Source organism: Parasteatoda tepidariorum, chromosome 1 (assembly GCF_982258835.1).
Source record: "Parasteatoda tepidariorum strain Cologne lab strain chromosome 1, Ptep-v5.0, whole genome shotgun sequence".
NCBI classification, from domain to species: Eukaryota; Metazoa; Arthropoda; class Arachnida; order Araneae; family Theridiidae; genus Parasteatoda; species Parasteatoda tepidariorum.
The window spans coordinates 112963311-112984720 of NC_141755.1; the positions used below are offsets into that span (position 1 = coordinate 112963311).

At 26.6% G+C, this 21410-nt stretch overlaps 1 protein-coding gene across 2 annotated transcripts; it reads left to right on the forward strand.

Annotated features, from left to right (window-relative positions):
* The first annotated feature begins 137 nt into the window (after window positions 1-137).
* Window positions 138-21126, forward strand: LOC147816731 (dual specificity testis-specific protein kinase 2-like). Of its 2 annotated transcripts, none has more exons than XM_087150472.1 (8): window positions 138-543; window positions 1111-1213; window positions 2529-2611; window positions 4469-4553; window positions 8107-8217; window positions 12255-12393; window positions 14702-14758; window positions 20587-21126. In XM_087150472.1, the coding sequence occupies exons 3-5, from the start codon at window positions 2544-2546 to the stop codon at window positions 8149-8151; spliced, it is 198 nt and encodes a 65-aa protein (XP_087006598.1). In that variant the 5' UTR covers window positions 138-543; window positions 1111-1213; window positions 2529-2543; the 3' UTR covers window positions 8152-8217; window positions 12255-12393; window positions 14702-14758; window positions 20587-21126. The 2 variants fall into 2 exon arrangements, with proteins under 2 accessions (XP_087006598.1, XP_087006596.1); XM_087150470.1 differs by having other exon boundaries at window positions 138-333.
* Window positions 21127-21410: the final 284 nt, after the last annotated feature.

The following is a 21410-nucleotide window of genomic DNA, read 5'->3' on the forward strand; positions in this document are numbered from 1 at the left end:
ATTTTATGCAAGAGCTATAACAATTTTTGAGCTTTATGCTGCAAAATTATGAGCTTTTGGCTTTTTAACGCATTGCAGAGATTTTAACTGTACTACTATGTAAGCTATAATTTAATGTTATATTTTTTTTTTTGATCACAGCCAGTGGGGAATACAGCCAGCCAGTATTTAGCCTGTTTACACATTTTAGCAAGTCAATAATTAAAATATTTGCAACACAAAACACATTGTAAAGTACAAATAATGTTATTATAATGTGTTGTGAAAGAGTCAAATATCTTAAATCTCATCACCATCAAAACAGAAAGGGGAAAAAAGACAAGACAGTTTTCTGTAATGCATAGCTTTAGTGTTTTTATTGAGAATAAAAACATTATTCAGTGCTAATAATATGCTGAAATTGAGGATTTCTAAATAATATGTTATCTCAGTAATAACGACCTCACTTTTGTATTTGATTTTTAATTAAGAATCACTATTGGGAACATAACAGGAACAAGTTCCCTGGAAACATCATGCTTATTTTGCTGCTAACGACTATTGGTACTCAAAACAGCAATAAGTTGATCTATATATTTCTCACTATGTTTATTCAAAAGTTTTTTGTGGATGTATAATGTAATGAAAAATTTAATGTTCTTTTATTTAAATACTTATACGTTAGCGTATAGCGTTTTTAATAAGTGCTTAAAAGTTCATGTTTTTTATTTGTTTTTTTAAAAGCTCTTAAAGGTGGTTTTTCTATTCAGGATTTGAAAAAAATGTGAAAATAATTCTATCTTTTGAAAGGAGATTTTTTCTTTGCCGTTTTAAATTACGAAAAAAGCATGATTTTCACAATTTTCTCTGCAATATTTATCAAAAACTAGTTATTTTATTATGTTTATGGTAAGTTTTTTAAAAATTTTATTCAATTTTATTGATTTTGTGTTTATAAATTAGGAACTTAAGCGATAGAAATTTTTTTTTTATGACTGTGCAGATCCTAATTATGATTTTTTTTAAAGTGATTAAAAATATTTTTTGAGTGCTTGAAAAGTATTGAAAAGGTGCTTATTTTTTGTTGAAAAATGTGGTTACGCACCCTAAAATAAAATATTGTTTATGCAGGTTGATGAGGACCTTGAAATCAAAGCTTTTTATGCTGGGCATGTGTTGGGTGCAGCAATGTTTTTGATGTTTTGAAGTAGGGTCACAATCAGTAGTCTACACAGTAAGTCTTTTTTTTACTTCTCAATTATTGTCATCGTAAATAATTAATTGGATTATTGTTACTTATATTTATTTTGATTGAGCTTTTGTGTTTTTGAAATGAGAGAAAAGATAGGTTTTAAGTGTCATCAATTTTGGACACTTAAAACCTATCTTTCTCTCATCAATCATTTTGGAAGGCTGTAATAAATTTATTTTATTCACATTAATTTGCATTTCTACAACACAATACTTACCCATACTTGTCAGATGTATTTCAGTTTCTTTTTTATACAGTAAAGCCTACTAAGTTTATGTTAGGTCTAAGTTGACCTCTTATCAGGAACAAACAGGATATTTTTTATTCTTTGGTATTAATTTAGGTCAAAATGAGTGAAAAATATTATATTTAGCGCTTTAATAATTCATGATTATGATATACAACTGTATCTTTTCTTGTGTTAAAGATTAAATCTTCCAAACACTGCTCCCTTCCGAACAATAATTTTTCAAGTTTGCACTTAATTGCAATTATTTATATTTAAGAGGAAGTTATTTATCATTGAAATTTCTTTAATTTACAAAATAAATTATTGATCAATTTTCATATGATTAAAAAGAAATTCAAACTACTTTTTTTGGATTTTATATTTTAGTGTAAATATAATTGTGATAATCTTCTAACAATTTGTTTTCGTAACTATTACTGATTTTCATAGTTGAAAAATAACAAAATATATGTATTTGTAATTAGTGAGTTTGTAATTAGAATATATATATGAAAGGGACACTGGCGTCCCTCCTGCATCAAAGAGTCTGAGATGAATTGAGCTTAAACTGTGCCCGGCACAAGTTCAGTTTAGTTAAAAGGTTTTAGGTTAAGGCTAAATTTCTCTTTCACTCAAGTTCTCTTTTTCTGAAAGTTAAGGAATTATACAGAAATCCTCTTTGTTCTTCTCTTAATAAGTATGGAAAAAGGTAATGACATATAAACATTTAAAAAGAATTAAATCTTTTCGTATGATCCCAAAATCTATAGTCTTTAATATAGCTCTTTGTTTCTCTCATTGCAAATTATGGCTTTAATTTGACATATCGTTCAGCATGCAACTGTAATTCTTTCAAATTAAAGTTTTTTTACTTCAAACATTTGAAATCTTTTATCTTCATAAGTTACTATAATGTTCTAATTTTGCTGTGCATTTTTAATATATGAGACATAAAATTTTTTTATCATTTTAATTTTAATATTCATTTTATTTATAAAGAAAATTTGAAAGTTTTGACTTATATTATTATTGTATTTGATTTGTAAATAGTGATACTTTGTTCTACAGAATGTCCTCATCAAAATGAATGAAGATGAGATGACTGCAGCTGTTGGTGATTTTGGCTTAGCAAAGAAAATACCAGATTCAAGGTAAACACTAACTGCCCACGAGCCTGTATATATTTGAATGTTTATAGAACATTATTTTAATATATTTTCTGTATTAATCTGTTAACTGGGTGCGAAACAAAATAGCCAAACTTCATAAGGACTTCAGCAATAGATTATTCTTTTGAAAAAATTGAATTCTTGTCTCCACCTTTTATACAATTGCTAGTCCATCTTAATTTAAACAACTTTCCAAAACTTTGAAAAGACTAACTGTTTAAAGTTAATTTTTAATTAGCTTAAGATAAATCTGATTAGTTGTAACTGTCCTTCTTAATGCTAAAAAACTTGTAACCATTTTGATAAGGTACCCAGCTAATGGATAAATACCTATTTTTCAATTCAAAACTACCGTTTGAATTTCTGGTTTCCCATATATGATGTTAGCACTTTTTGATTTGTTGATTCCACTGATGAAAGTACCAACAGATGGCGATAATTTTAGTTTTTTTTTATTGTTACAGTAAAGCACATTTTATCTGTATCACATTTATCCGTAATTTATTTGCAGTCCCAGTTTATTCTTAATATATGCTTTGTTAAAATAATTTGTTTATATGACTGAAAAACATAAAATATTGATTGTAGGTTTTTTTCTGTACTTTTTTTTTTTTTTTTCTATGTAATCTCTGAATATTTGCCATGGATTTCAGAAACTCTCAAGGCTTTCTCAACTCTAAAATACAATTTTTTCCCCTTCAAATTTTTTTTCTTCTTAATTGCCTATGTGTATGGAAAGAATTGTATATTTTTGTGTGTTCAAATTATTAAGTCATCACCAGCATTGGCATGACAGCCCTTTGTGAGCCTGGGCCTTCCTCAGAAGCTTTTCCCATTCTGCCCTTCTCCCAGTAATTGATTTCCAGTTCTTTATTTTAAGGTTTTAGGATGGCAAAATCCACATCCACATATTCTTTCCATCTCTTTTTGGGCCTTCCTCTTGGCCTTTTATCATTAAATGTCATCTTAACAATGGCTATTGCATTGTCAAAATTAGTGTTCTTATGAAATATTAAATTTAAATTGTTTGATTTTCTGTTATACATCAATTCACTTCGGTCCCCTGAAAAAAATGCTTTGTTGTATTATTAAAATTTAAAAAGATGAAGGAAGGATAGTCATTTTAGAAGTCCTCTTTTATCCTGTAGTGTTCTTGGTGATCATGAATGCTGTATTTATCCTAGTGGTAGTAAACTAAAGCAGAAATTTTAAAAGAAATAGAATTTTTGTTAAATGTTAATGAGCTTTTGTGTATCAGACTTTTCATACATCAATTTAAATCATTTGCATGTAGTGGTGAAAAATTTTATTTTAAATTTAGTTAGTTAAAATATTAATACTTTACAATTGCTACCATTAAAAATATTTTCTGTAACTATGAAAATTCTGTAATTGTTAAAGGGTTTGCACATTTGTGACACAAACTTCTATGTTGCGCAATAACTGTTGCAGCATAACCGCTAAGTGTCTATGAAGAAAAAAAGATCTGATTTTTCTCTTTTTTTAAATTAGAATTTTTTTGTAGAATTTGTTTAATTACAATCAAAATTAGCATGTCTCAAAAATATATAACAGTTTTAAAAGCATTTTAATAATTCAATATAAGCTTAATGTGTATATATATATTTTTAATAAAAGTGTAAATATCTTTTTAGCAAAGTCTAAATTATGCATGCTAGTATTTCAACTTCTTTTGTCCTTATTTTGAGACTTTTTCTGTTGAATTATAAATTTAAATGGTTTTTATAATTAAGCTTAATTATTTTTTCTAAAATATTATGATGTTATTTGTTCATTTAGATATTAGGACGTTATTAAGGAATTATTTGTTTATTTTAGGGATCGTAGTCAACGTTTACTAATTGTTGGTTCACCTTATTGGATGACATCTGAGTCTTTAAAGGGAAAGTGGTATAATAAAAAGGTAAATATTTTTTAATGAAATTAGCTCTACTTTGTAATTTTCAGTGTTTCAATGACACTATTTTTCCCTGTCTATTTTATTGCTCTGTAATTAAAAAAAGTTACTGATAATATTTAGTATTTCGAACTTTTCATAATTTGATTAAATTTAAGTGCTTATTTAATCATTCATATGTTAGCCTTATGGTAACATACTTATAGAACCTTATACCTAAAATGATGGGAGGAGACAGTTATCTTGGTAGGCAGTGCCTGACTAAGGCATGGGCGTACGGGGCAGTTGCCCCGGGCCCCACATATGAGGGCCCCCCAAATAGAATAGAAAGTTTATTTTAGGTTTCCTTCTTTAAGGAACTTTTTTTAAACAAAATATCAGTACAGTGTAAAATCCGTCATTTTTATGTTAGCTTCTTCATTAATCTATCGTATGATCACAAAAATGAATTTTTCGTTGATCCATGGCTTTCTAGCGCGGAATTTAAGTAAATTTCGCCATTACGATGGACAAATTTTGCCAATCAAAAGACTGTATTCTTACATATCGCAAAATGGGATATGTTTACTAAAATACAGGATTCTGATTGGCTTAATTGAGCCATCGTAATTGCAAAAATTTAACTGAATTCCGCCCTAATGTCAGCAAGGATATAAATTTTTTGCAGCTAGATGACAAAGTTTACAATTAGAAAACTGCATTCGGCATAATGGACATAGAATCGTCAGAAAATCACTAAAATGGGCAGAACGATATTTCGTCAGACCATTGGAGGAGGGGGGGACTTAATAGCTTTTTTAAGATTTTAGTTAATTTTCTTGCTTATATGTGTAGAATGAGGTGAAAATTTAAATACCTCCATAAAGTTCGGTTCTTCTTTACTAAAGTTGTGAAGCTGAGGGGGGGGGGAAACCCAAAGAAGTTTTTGCCCCGGGCCCCAATTAGGCTAAGTCGGGCCCTGTTGGTAGGTATCCCATTAATCCAGGTAGTTAGGGTATGAAATACCCTTTAGTATGTATGAGGTGTCTCAGTTTCATTATGGAAAGGGTATTTCAAAATATCAATTATTAAAAAAAACTTGATTATCTAAACAATTAATGTATAAGTATAAAGTGCTCAGTGCCCCTTTTTTGTAGATCAAATTGAATAAAATATAGTTTTTGATATATTTCTTATTAAATTGATTATGATTATATTTCAGGTGTCTAATTGATTTAACGTACAATCTGGGAATGTCTTTACTTCCTAATGAGTTACTAATATTTAGCTAGGGAAAAAATGTTACAAATTAATGTCAGCTCATATTTGTAACTCTTTATTGCTATAAACATTAAAAGCTGTCATACACTAACATGTAGTATGCTTTTCTAATACAAAATGAATACTAGTGGTCTATTCTATTTAAAGGGCTAACTATGTTACTCTGATGATCATTGTAAAAACCTGTTTACTGTATATCATATTATATTACAGCATTGTTATAAGTAGAAGATATTCAAACAGATTTCATGTGTGTCTATTTTGTTTATATATTATGTCAGGATTTTTTCAGATCAACGTAAGTAACAATTTTAAAAAATAGTGTATTTGTTCTTGAGCTATGATTAATTATAACTTTTTATGATGCTTAGTTTTTAAATTGTTGTAATCCTTATCAGTTACTGAATCATATGTTCAAGTGTCAAAGAAAAGTTAAAATATTCAAATGGAGAGCTAATAATTTGTAATTTTATACAGTTTTTTTTCTTCTTTTTTTTTCCATTTCAAAAACTATGGCATGAGCATAATCAATTAAAGGATTTAAGACAGTATAGTGCAAAGTCTCACTTTTTCTAAATATATTTTTCTATGTGACAGTTCTTTAGTATTGTTTCCAGAATTTCTGAAATTTCTTTTAAATAATAGCACAATTCACTTAAATATCGTGTTGTCTGTCTATTCAGAAATCACTTTAGTTGCATTCTTCCAAAAACTCTAATTTGGCTTACTATATTCTCCCAAGCTCTTCAGCTTTACAATGTGAAAAAATAAAATTTATAGATGAGCCTATTTCCAAAGTTCTATTTTAAGTGCTTCCCTGTGCCTTCACTTACCTGTTTAAAAAGAAAAAAAGGAAGAAGAAAAAAAAGGTTAAGACAGCAAAGTGTTTTGTTGGCACGGGTTCGAGTTCTGCTGGGAGCTCCATCTTGGTAACAAATTGAACAACTTGATTGTTTATTCTGCAAGGTGCATGTTAAACCTGTCATGAATAAAAAGTAATTATGTGGTATGAGTTAATAAAGAAGTTTTCCAGATATTTAGGGTTCACACCAGCAATGAAAATTTAATGGCCAATAGAACCACCTAGTTAAAAAAATTTTAAGTTTTTAAAAAAAATTTTAATGATGGACAAACTTGAGAAAAAAGTCAATCTGTACAATTTACACATCAAAAATTATTGCCATCTATAACACCCCAAAACTAATTAGATTCATTAGCCCATAATGATTGAAGGTAAGTATTTATTAAAATTAAGTATAAGGAAGCTAAAGATCGATTAAAGTCAGATCGATAGATTAAAGTCATATTTCATAGATGGATATATTAAAGTCAGGTGCAAGCAATTTAGATTTTAAATATTTTCTTATTTGTCAATTAATTCCTTTATTAGTTTTTTGCAAGTTGTAAGTGTTTGTCAATTTAATTTCAGTTTCTATGCTCAGCTTTGTTTTTTTATTAATATTCATTGTGTCTGTATGCAATACTTAAATGTTATTCAATTTAAACTTATAAGATTCCAAAGATAATTCAGTTCACTAAATCTCAAAATGAAAACACGCGTTTAGTAACCCCTTTTTGAAGAGTCCGATTCGCATGATTTCGTCGTCTATCTTTTTTATCGGCAGTTACTGCTACAGATTTTATTTTTTTTATGCGATTATGAATTATAAAGTGCGAAAAAGGAAATATTAGTGTGTTATCTTTCTACAAAGGGCTAGAATATCGCTTATAATATTAGAATGAGAAAAATCACATATTCAATTAAAAAAAAATTTTATTTGCACCAATTTTCATTTATATATTTAATTAATTTAACTTTTTTGAAGTTACAGTTATTTATTTTCTTTGAAGTCTGTACATTTGTTATTGTTAAATATCTTGTATATTTGTTGTTGTCAAATATCTATATGATATTGTTAAATATCATATTAGTATTAAAGAGGTATGTCTCAGAAAGCCTGAAAAAAATTCTGCCACACCGGATACTACTAACATAACTTATGTTATTTAAACTGTGTACCCTAATTTGGTTCATTTTGACCACTGGCTAATTTAATCTTGATACTTAATTATGCTTGGTTTCACTTGAATGATTTTACAAGAATTATCTCTCTTTTTTTTTTTTTTTTCAAGTATAACAATGTGTCAGATTTTCATTATCTTTAAGAAGAAGAAACATATCAGAAGTGCTTGATACTAAAAGTACCTATTTATTCTTTAATATCTGAAACTAATGCTTGTTTTTAAAAAACTTAATTTTAATTAGCATAAGTTATTCAGAAATATTTTCAATTTTCAGTATGATGAAGATGTAGGATGCAAAACGAATTGTTTTTTAGAATGATTCAACTGAAATTCCACCACCTTTTCATAGCCATAAGATTGTTTCTGAGTCTTTTCTTTCTAAAAGGTAAATTTTCATTCCTAATCTAAGCATAGAAAACCTGTGCTCAGAACTCTCTCTCATACCGATTATTTACTATGCATTTTTATTTACATTTTTATCATTCAATTTGCAACATAGATTTAAACAACAGTAATTATAAGAACTAGTTAGATTCTTGATAAATATGAGAACTAAATTATTTTCTTTTCTAAATTTTTAATTCTGTGATAAATTTTTTCTTCTAATATTACAGAATTAGAACATGTTTTGTATACTACATAATTAATGTGAAATATACATTACCTGCTGTAAATATTTTTAGTAATTCATATAAATATTTATAAAATCAGATCAATTAACTAGAAGTGCTGTTAAGCATATTATTTGTTTTAGTGTTTTAAATATTATTTTTTTTTTTAATTTTAAATTTTTTTTTAACTGGTCTTAACTGATGCTAATTCATTTTACTTTATATTAAAGATTAATTCACTACTTTATTTTATCTAACTGTAAAATTTATTTAATGCATTCAATAAATTATTTATTAAGATGCAGTGAAGTTAATAAGTATAACTTTTATCCGTTAAAAAAACTTTCAATGTATCTTTATTAATTATTTCTTGATATAATTCAGTTCAAATAATAGTTTTTTTTTTTTAAGGAAAGAAAATAATCCAATATTTTTCTTCTAAAAAATATTTTTCTTTTATTGTTTATATCTGTATGTCTTAAAAGTTTGTTTTTATTCTGTTCATAAAGTTAGTTGTGTTATGATAAAAAAAAAAAAATTAAAATTCTTTTCACAGTACTTTTATTAATTTTTCATTGTAATAATATTTTTAAACATAGTCATATTTTTTTAATTGTATTTCAAATTTTAAAAAAATCTATATTTCAAATCATCAGTTCCCAAAAAGTGAGATTTGACTGCAACTATACAATTCATGTCCCAGATGAGTATGGGTCTCAGAACCTTTAGTAATCTTTCTTTTTTCAATTTTTGTAATAAACAGCAAAACTGGTTTGATTACAGGAGGAATCTGAAAGGAGTTGAAAGATGATTGTTTAAAGGAAACCTGCAAATTTCAGCCTCAAATTAGACCTGTTATGGTGTTTATTACCCGCACCATTGTGTAGTTTCTCAGATTTGATAGCATTTTTTACTCATTTAAATATCAATTTTCAACCCAGGTGTGTGTTGTTTACATGTTTTAATTTCACTTTTGATGAGGTTTCTAAAAGTACATGTCAATGAGGCCTTATGAAGCACTGAATGAGCATGTAAAATATTTTTTTAAATACCACTATAATACTTGAAAAATTCATTCAACTAATTTTGGAAAATTAGTTGAATTTATTTTTATTGATAGAATTATATATCAAAATAAATCAAAGACTTAATCTTTTAAAATGATGCGGAAAAGTATTAATAACAATAGGAAAAATTTTTGGTAAATGAAATGATTTTGCAAATTATGCTTGTTACTGATAAAGTTTTCTCAAATTCACGAAAGGAATGACAATGCTCAGCCTGTTCAGGTGATGACAATGCTCAGCTAATTTTACATCAACATAAGATTTAAGAACATGAGTATTGAAAATATATTTTTGAAGTATAACTGTATGTCTAAAATTGTTTTGAATAATAATTTTGCTTTAATATTTAACAATACATAAGTGTATATTTAATATTTTGTTCCTTCTTCTTCTTCTACTTTCAAATCCCCATTTCTAGCCTAGCTAGACAAGGTCCATGAGATTGTTCACCTTCAAAAAGTTTAAAACAAGTAAGGGTCTTTCAATAAGGTCTTGTTTTAAAAGACAGAGGCAGTCCAGTAGATGTTCAGGGGATGCCTGGGCCAAAGAGCACTTGGTGCAGAGGGCAAAGCACTTTTCTCCTCCAGAGTATATATTCCGGTTTTCATTTTTAAGTGTTATTTTCATCATCCCCTGATTTCAGCATCAATCTTCAATTGGTCAAGTATTCCATAAACTTCCAACCTACACCGAAATTTCCATCTCAACATAAATGGGACCAGAAATATAACATCTCCATAGCGACTATGTGATCGTTGATATCCGCCAATGAAAACCGACATTCTCTTGATTTCGGTCATTCACTGTATCATACTTTTGCTTTTCTTCTTGCTTTTGTCCCTCTCTTTTTGTAAATATTCTGCCTACTTACGGGATTTTCTTTAATATTTTATAGTTATTCATTTCTATTTATTCTTCTGCACAAGAAAATGTATTTAACAAGTGCCCTGCAACAGGAACATGTCACACCCCCAATACTTAACTATTATTAAAATATAAAATAATTTTTTTGTGTCAGTAATTCACTGTATCTTAATAAGCTATTTTTGAATACAAAATTTCATAACTTGGTCATGCTTAATTTAAATTTTTCTGTTAAGGTATAAATGTAACTTTTTGTTGCAGGTGTAACTATAAGAGTAAAATGAAATAAATTTACCTTTTGTAATGAAGATTAATAAGCACTTTTCTACAAGCAAACACTCAATAATTAAGATTATTTATATAAGATTATTTATATAAGTTCAGAGTTTTGCTGAATAATTTCCTCAGCTGTACAAGACCATGAAACATAAAGATTTTTGACACAGTCTTTTTCACACATACATAGTGTCTCTTTATAAATTGAAATAGACAAGTTGATGACAAAAATTTCATTAAAATATGGAATAGTATGCACTTTACAGTAAATATGCTATATTTCAACCATATTTAAAGAAATTTAAATTTACATACTTATATCTTGTGGATAGAGCAACTTATGATATTTTTTAATGTTATATTTTTTTGTATATAAAGATTTAAAGCATATTAACTGTACAAATATAAAGATACTATACATATATAAAGATTAAAGTAATATATGTCTATCTTACCATCTCAAGTGTTTTCTGATAATTATTTTGTTTCAGAAATATGCTCATCATCTGAAGGTAGAATCGAATGAAGATAGTTTTTAAAAATGATTCATAATTATGATTCTTTTTTTTACTGACCTTTTTATTTATTTTCATTTAAAATTTACTTTTTGTATTTAAAAACTTGTTTTATTTTCTTTTTTTGAACAAAAGATTATTTTTTAATTTTCATCATTAGTAGTTATTTTGTTTCCCTGTGAATTGCTTGACAAATAGCATTAAAAACAGTTCAAAACCCAAAATAATTTTTATTTTATCTTACAGAATATAAAGATATGTGTCATTTACAAATCTGGTAAATACTTCATATTCTCCATGTAAACTTAACTGAACCAGCTGTTGTTATAAATCTTAAAATAAAATAAAAATTATTATAGTTGTTTTCCAATAATATTATTCAATTTTTCTAATGTGTAATATCAACACATTAGCAGTTTTTACTTAAATGAACTTTTATTTAAACATAGAAAAGAGAGATTTTTAAATTGTAAAAATTTGCAATTGTTTAACTATATAACATTTAAAATTGTTGTCAATCCGCTACCTACTTTCTGTTAATTTTTTTTAATACATATATTTTTTAATCTTTTAATGAGATACTCTCAGCTAAATTACCTTTCTTCAAATGATATTATTATTATTTGTCATAACCAATAAATAGTTGCTTACTTTTTACTGATTTAAAGCAACATATTTTTTTATATTTCAGTTTATTTTTGATACCTTTTAAATATTTAATATTCTTTTATAACTTACTTATATGTTTAGGTATATTTTGCATGACAAAACTTTTTTTTTTCTATTTTTGTATTAAATAAACTGACGATTGATTATATTGCTATCCATATCAACATTAGTCAATATACTTGAACACTTTTGTCCAAAAAAAGCCCCGCTAGTCATAGTTTTTCACAGTATATTATTTAGGGAACATTTTTCCTGTAAAGAAAAACTATCATATCCTATTGACTTGATTGAAATGATCATTTAAGTGATAATGATAATTACAAGAAATTAAACACTTACAAAAAAATAGAAATACCAATTTTTTAATCAAACATTTATTATTTTGAATGCCTATAATTTTTTTATTCTCTATTTTTTCAGTTCATAATTCGAGGACCCATATTGACACAACTTATTTAAAAAAACGCTAGTGAAACAGATTTTGGAAGATTCAAAAAGTCCATCTAGTCCCCAACTTCTTTTGAAACCAAGTATGGAAAATATGTGTTCCTTTCAAATGGTGAATATATATGGTGATAAAGTTTATTATTATCCTTTTTTTTAATGCTAGTTGTAAACAACTTTTGACTTATTGAGTACTTGCAATGCCTAAAGGTTTTTTTTTAATCTATTTTACTCTCTCTTAAACTCTTTTCTTCTTTATTACTCAATATGAAAGATGTATATTGAGGAGAAATGTCAATAAAAATTGACTCAGAAGCAAAATACTTTCCCTGTATAGATTATATAAACTGCGAACAAAGAATTGTAAGTTATTAATTTGTAACATAAGACCAAAAGAGTATATTGCTTAACTGTCAACTCTATTGGATTTAACATAATTACTAACATAGTACTAACATAACTTACGTTAATTTAAACTATGTATCCTAATTTAGTTCTTGATCATTTTTACTACTGGCTAAATTAATCTAGATGGTAATATATTAAATATCAGGCTGTTCCTAAATTGTTTCTCTCTTTCTTTTTGCACAGAATAATGAAATGAATTTTAAGATAATCTTATCATTTGTGTGTATGTGAACTTCAGACAGCAGATAGAAATACTGTTGTTATTCACTATGTATAACAAAATAACATTAAATCAAATGAATAAGGATGTAAAAAAATACTTATTTAACCATATAGCCTACAGATTTACTTATCTGAAAGTAAACAAATAATTTTTTAAATATATAAAAGTTTACTTCTTGCCTGTTACTCTTGATTAAACTGCCAGACTCTACACAAAATAAAAATTAAAAGTAAGAGCATACAATAATTTTTGATTGACCAGCCATAAAAACTTAAAAATACAATGTTGATGTTAATACGAAGCTGTTATTCTAAGAGGGAAGCTTGTTTTTAAATTCCATTTGAAAGTAAGATGAAGGTATTACTAATAAATAGTTTTTTTCACTCAGCAGCAGGTCTAAGAGATATTAAAATAAAAAAATAGAAAGAATTTAATGTGAATATGTTATGACAGACTTAATTACAAAATAGTTGTACCAAATTTATATCTTTTAAAGTTGTAATAGTAACTATATATAATAGTATAATATAATAATATATAATATATATATAAAATATATAATAGTATCATATAATAGTATAATAGTAAAGTATAAAATTAAAAGTTATATTATGTAAAGTTATAATATATAAAGTTATAATATATTTAAAGATTAATAATATCTTATATCTTTGAAATCCCTTTCCTAAAATTATGATTAAACAGAATAAGTGTTCATGTTCATTTAATGTGAAATCATAACTGTAAAGTATTGCAATTTTTTCTATTTTCATTACTATAAAAAGTCCTAAAATTCCCTATGTGTAAAATATTTAGTTCATTATGCAACAATTATCATGAAGTTTGTATCATTTTGTAAAATCTACTGGATTTTTTTCTATCCATGTTGGAATCTATGTCTTAATGTTCACTTTTAAATTTGTGTCCCATTCATTTTGTCCAGAAACAGCCTTTCACTAAAAGAAAGTGGGAAAAACTTTCATAAAAAAAAAATGAAAAAGTGGATGGAATGAATAAAGAAAATAACTATTTTCAATTTATTTATTTTAGTTTTCTGCAGAATTTTAAAATACATGAATCATTTAGATTTAGTTGCATACTAAACAACATTCAATTACAAAAATAAGAATGGTATTTAATTTGTAATTGTGAATAACTTTTGTTATTTGCAGTAGTATGCAATCTTTAGTATGTGATTTCTTAATTCAAAAGCATTAAAAAAATTGAATATGATATTTTAGCAGTTTATGGCATAAACTGTTGAAATATCATAATAACTGCCTTTTTAAAAAATATAAAAATTTATATTTCATTTCTAACTTTTAAGTAAAATATTAAAACTCTACAATCATTTTAATTTCTTTAGAAATGCATTAAATTTTTTTTATTCCTAAGTGTTGCTTTTTTATTATATTGATGTATTAAACAGCTTGGAAATTAATACTATTATTTAAACTTCATTGCAATTAAAAACTGTTTTTTCCAATTCGGTTGTAAGAAGCATAATTTATTTCTTACTGAATCTAGAAACTTGAAACAACAACATTTCTTCTTTATTTATATGTTAATTTTAAATTACTTTAATCTCTATTAAGTTATATTTATTTAAAACTAGCATGAAATTTAAATTCTTCTATGATTCATTATATTTTGGTAAAAAAAATTGCATTCAAAAAATAAATGTTTTAATTTTTTTTCTTTTAGGTCTGGTAAAAAATACATTTCTTTTACATACTTTTCTTTTACATACATACATACATTTCTTTTACATAATACGTGCATTTTCTTTTAGGTTAGGTCTTATAAAAAATACAAGATGTCTTGCCATGACAAACAACAAAATCTTATTGTAGGTAACATTTAAATTGTTTTCTAATTGCACATTTTATCTGTATAGGTTTTATTTTTTGGTTTTATCATAGCAGTTGTTAATTAATGTATTTATTTCCTAATGCTTCATACTACAAACATGTAAAAGTTATATTAAAAACTTCATGTGAGTTTTATGGAGCAGCTAAGGTTTTATTTTGCAATGAGGGATAGCAAAATTCAATCTCAGAAACAAACTTTTCAAATTAAGTTTGATGTTTGAATTAATCCTAGAATGATCTTTTTTTATATAGAGGCTTTTCAATTATTGTGCTATGAGAGTTGAATTTTAGTCTATCAAAAACAAATGCTTCATAGTGGCTATATTCTGTTTTGTAACATTTTTGTCTAAAGTACAAATACCACAAAACGGAATTGTTTATATTTAATTTCATTAATAACACTTGAGAGAAATTTTCCATTGCATGAAATTTTTGAAGGATTATTCGATACTTTTGTATCGAATACAGCTTTTCTATAGACAACCTTTTTAGTCTATTTTTTGTCGAAATGTGCAAATTTAAAAATGTTGTTTAAAACATGAGATACGTTATACATGGTGTGTAGCGTTTTTAAAAAGTCCTTAAATGTGCTTACTTTCGATTTTTGTTTTTTAAAAGTGCTTTTTTCAATGGATGTTTTTAAAAAGTGCTTAATTTTCCCTTTTCGAAAATGAGATTTTTTTTAATTTACCATCTCGATTTCCGCCACGTATGCAAAAGCGTGGTTTCCACATTGTTCTATTCAATGTTTTCACAATTCAATCTAACATAATGCATTTCGGCGTACCCTCAGTCCGTAGCGTATGAAGGCGACAATCATTTTACATGTTTGCTGAAATACTTGCGGGTCAGCATTTGCGTATCTTGAGCTGGGTTCTGTGAGATTCTTGCACTCTTATGTACATATCTGCTGCAATTGGCAAAAGATTCCCAAGTGCAGGCTTCATTTTCCACCTTCTGAAATCGAACTGAAAAATCTCTCCATCTTTTTATGGTGGTTTATATAATCAAGAAAAGAGTTGTTGTTTTTTTTTTATCAGAAACTTAGTTATTTTATCATGATCATGTAAAGTCTCTTTAAACTATTTTGCATTTTGTTAATGTATATAGTGCTTAATGTTCTTTTAGTGCTTAAAATGTGCTTATTTTTTGTTGAAAGATTTGTCTATGCACCCTGTTATATATTTCATGCAACAGAAAAAAAATTTCTTATTTTCTGTTGCATGGAACTTTTGAATGATTCTTTCATACTTTTGTATTGCTATATCAGGGTGGCTACCCACCTGGAATTATCAGGGAATTTTTTTTATACTGGTGAAAACCTGAAAAAATCAGTGAAATTTGGGTAAAAGCCTAGAAAAATCAGGGAATTTTAAAGAAAAGCAGGAATTTTTTTTTTTTCAATTTAAATTAATTTTACCATCGGTTATACCCCCTTTTTTTAGATGGACATTTATTGCCAAACAGTTGGAATATCATCAACTTAGCAATACTTTACTTGTATCAAAATTTGCTCCATTATAACCCTGTTAAACCTTTGACCTCTTTGGAGAATATAGGACTGTACAGTTTAGAATGGGCAATGATTGTAGGGAAAGAGGTTAGGATATTTGCTTCTGATAATAAAAGTAGAATTTTTTACCCTTCTAGTCTGTGGTCTGAATCCATTTGATGTTCTAGTTTGTTCCTATGCTTTTGGGATATTTCTTTTTTGACAAAATGTTTTAGTATTTTTAACCTAATAAAATTCTCCGGAAATTACTTGGTTACAACTTAATAACAAAAGATTTTATATAGCACTAGCTTTTTTACTCTCATTCAATGAAATCAGTGGATTATTTCTCGGCAAAGCCAATCAATTGCACATTTTCTTGCAATCACTAACAGCAATGTTTGACAATAAATCGTTTCAATTGTTGCATAAATTCTAATTTTCTCAATTTCATTTTAGCCTCTTATTACATATTTTAATTATAAAAAGGTTCTTTTAAGTACCAGCTACAGTAGAGAACCATTTATCTGGGAAATGAGAAAATGGGGAAGAATTTTGCTTGGTTTTCCTGCTATTTTGAAGTACAGTAGAGAACCATTAAACTATTTCTCCTTTTACCTTAAAAATCTGGCAAAGACTGAGAAATGTATAAGAAATAATTTAAACGATGTATTAACATAAAATCTCAAAGGATTTTATTCATGTGCAGGCCAATAAATGAGCCAAACAATTAAGGTCCAAATATAAAAAGTGTTAATCGAAGGAAAGAGTTCTGTCGCATGATATTGCTTAATACAGCAACAGACATGTGATCTATATTTTTTTTCCTTTACTTTTTTGTTGCTTAAATTATCTGAACTTAATATAATTCTAATTAGTTATGTGACATATCCGTAAGAAATTACTGTAATCGAATAAAATAATCAAGATTTATTAAAAAAAAACTCATATTTATGTAATTTTCATGTTCAACGAGAATATATATTTTTCTTAACTATAGAAAAATTGTTAGCCAAAACACTATTACTTTCGCTGAATTTACAATTTATCGCATTCGGCAAATATTTTGCTTGGGCTCTACGTGTGTATTTCTTGGAACGAAGGAGAATGATACTTTGTTAGGGACAGGTTTCTAGTTGTAAAAACAATAAACTAATTTAAACTAAAAAACTATGTGGTTAGATCAGAATTATTTAAATATTTTTATTTCAAATAAGAAAGCGAAATGAATAAAATTTAAAGAATTTTATCATCTTTTTTTATAGAGTGTGCAAGAAGAAATTTGACAATTCTGCATTTGCAACATTCATTTGTGTATTCTGACTATCTCTTATAATAATGCTAATTCCAAACAAACTACATTATCTATACATTGATTTAACTTTAGATACTGATTTAATTAAAATATGATCAATGAATTTTATAAAGAGCACTGTTTAGATAAAATAAAGTACAAAATAGCTTTTTATTGAAATATAAATATAGTATCTCTCAAAAAAGTTCATACACTAATGACTTTCAATGAAATAGGGCTCTGTCTATTAATTAAAATGAATATTTCAGAATGGATATATATATATATATATATATATATATATATATATATATATATATATATATATATATATATATATATATATATCAATAAAGAATATACTCTATTCTTGGCAAAACTGCGTGGAATATTTTAAAAACAAAGCAAAAGTTAATTTTTAAGAAAGTCGTCATACACATTAAAAAAAACTCTGGCTATTGGTAAATATTCTAATTTTTAGTATAATTGGAATATTTACCAATTAAATTTACCAGTAGCAATTTTAATATAAAACAAAGTTACAATAACCAAATTTTTGGCTCATAATTGTAAATTATATTTTAAAATATTTAAATAAACAGGTTTATTCATTATGCCATTAATAAATGACTAATTACCTTATCCTTATGATCTGCACCAACATACAAAGACACCACCACCATGCTTAACTGTTCCAACTGTTTTGGATAAAGTTCCTCTCTGCTTTATAATGCACATCAAAACCCAATGTATTAAGTTTGTTTCCATTCCGATTAAACATTATTACTACGTTAGGAATCTATTTATCATTGAATTTGCAAAGTATAGCCTCATCGAAAATGAAATTTAAGTAGAATATTTTTATTAAATTTTGCAGAAATTCTTACAACTTTCAAATCTGAATTTATGAATTTTTTCGCAAATTTTATAATTTTAATCTCAGGTCACGCTGATATGAAGTACCTCTTTCAAGCATTTTACCTCATGTTGCACAATGGAATGGGACAAAATAGACTAATTTAGCAATATTCATTACTGATTTACCTCTTATGATGACAAATAATCATGTTTCAAAGGTTGTCAGTTATATAATTATGACTACGAGCCACTTATAAATGGTAAAAGAAAATATTATGGAGTTAGCCAGCAAAAATTAAAATGTAATTTTTCTAACAAAAGTTTGATACTAAATTGCAAATAAATAAATAAATGAAAATTAAATGAAAATAATTAAATAAAACAAATTAAAGTGATAGACAATAATTTTAATTCTGAAATCCTAAAGCATTTAAGTGTACAATGATTGTAAAGTAAAATTTTTGTTACTTTTTTTATTGAGTTCTTAAAAATAAACTTTTGCTTTGTTTTTAAAATATTCCATGAAGTTTTGCTAAGAATAGATTATGCATCTCTTTATTAAATACCCATTCTGAAATATTCATTTTAATTAGTGAAAAGAGCCATATTTCAATAAAAGTCATAAGTGTGCGAACACTTTTGGAAGCCACTGTAAAAAAAAAATTTTTTTGAAGTATAATTGCTTACAATCCTTTTCTCTTGCTTAATGAAAATATATTAAACAATACTTATTCAAGGTTTTTTTTTTTTTGGTCACTCTTTATTTTACATTTGGTACCTACTTAATGTATTATATTAAAACATTTTTTATTCAATAAAAACAATGTATTCTACTAGTTAAAAATATTTTCTCCACATCTGTCTTAATTTTTTAGAAATTTTTCCAAACATTAAAAAATAAAAAACAATATCTTACTAAGTTACAAATTCTAGGAAACAATATCTTATTTACGAATTAATTTAGTACGATTATTTTTTCTCGGTGATATATTAAATATATAAAATTTTAAATAAAATATTTCATAATATGGATACTTTTCTTGTACCTATCCTACACTTTATGAGAAAAAAACATGACGACCTGGAAATTTTAATATGTTTACATGAAAAAACCTGAAGAAATTCAGGGAAATTTAAAACTGGATTGAAGTGACCACCCTGCTCAGTGTTGGTTGATGTAAATATAATTGTATTTAATGTAAATTTTTGTCATGTAAAGGTTTGTTTAATTTCAATTTAATCCATTCTACAGTATTTTCCTGATTTTAAACTGGGTCTTATTATTATTATTATTGTTGTTTATTTAACCTTATTTTTCATCTTCTCTAATTATAATTTCCTATTTACAATACCAGTTTGCTTTTTACATTTATATAACTATTCTGCTTTAGATATTTGAATAATATTTATGTCATTTCCCTGAAAATGCTCATACGTCATGAATTTTGCAGAAAATTTCCTAAATTGTAAAGGCATATTTTACAATAAAAAAATTTCGAAGGATAAAAATATTTTTTTAAGATTTATTGCAGTTTTATATTATTATTAGTTTTAAATCTAAAAGATTTTAATAAAATTTACTGGGGTTTATTACTTTTTTATTTACTTTATCAAGTATTTTTCCAAAAAATCTATTCTCAGCTCTTAAGCTTTTTAACTTATTGTAAATATTTTGGGAATGTATTATTTAATATTTGGCCTTGGTTTTACAGACTACTGTAGTGTTGCTACAGCTTACTAGTTATGCAGCCTGTTCTCTCTTTTTTATAATATCTAATCTTTTCCTTTTACAGTCTCTAATTTTAGATTGATTTTTTTTTCTTTCTATTTTTATATTTCAAATCTTTGAATGTTTGCATTTTTAAGTCCAGGGGGAAATTTATAATTTAAGTGAAAAAATTGAAAGTTGTATGGATTAAGAAAGGTATTTATTAGTAAAAGACTATTATCATGAAAAATAAACAAATGACTTTGAACTGACAGAGAGTAAATATAAACTATTAAAATCTTTTTTAAAAAAATTCATTTAATTAAAAAGTAGGCCTACAAAGATTTATCTGCAGATAATTGTGTGTTAATTTTTTTGTCATTTTTACAATAGTGTGTTTTTTATAATTCTTATTTTATATATTTTTATATATAATTCTTATTTTTATATATAGGGGTGCAGCATAGATCTACCTCCTAGTGGTGCACCCTGGTAACGCTTTGTGGCTAATTGATCTATAACTTTGGCTAGTACAGACATCAAAGAAAGCTGTCCCTCTCACTAATGCCAAGCGCCTAACCAAGAAAAAGATGATGGCTCTCACTTTAAACCAATACACAGAGAAAAATTCTGATGGAATAATCTCAAAAATCTTCCTACGTGGCCAAAACGTAGGGCAGTTGGTGAGTTTCGACTGACTACCGGACACGACTGCCACCTCTAACATTTCCATCAAATTCATGTTGCTCGAGAGCCTTTCTGTACGCTTTGTGACCTTCAAGCAGAGATGGATGCAAACCACGTTCGTCTTTGCCCGGCACTAGGGGATATCCCTTTGTGTGACTGTTGCTGGCGCGCAAGAGACTTATTGGGGTCATGGACTTTTCTTGCCACGTTTGTTTTCTGTTTGTTTATTTTGTTCCTCCATTGTGGTGAGTGGTCTTTTGTAACCTTGGCCATTGGAAATAAAAATAAAAAAATTATATATTGCTTGTATATTAAGATTATAAATTGTATTCTTTTCATGTTAATTGTGCTTCTAACATAGGGAAAGTATTGTAAATAGAGAATAATTTTTTATACATTTTTAGATGGTTATACAAATGTTTCACTGAAAAGTCTCACTTTTTCTGCAAATCAAAAGATCTTTCCTCTTTGCCTTAAATGCCAACAAAACCAGGCATCACCTGAGCACATCTTGATCTGTTTAGGGCTGGACTGGAACGATATTCATTCCTCTCCCATTCTGGTTTCGGATTTTCTCAATGTCAACGGATT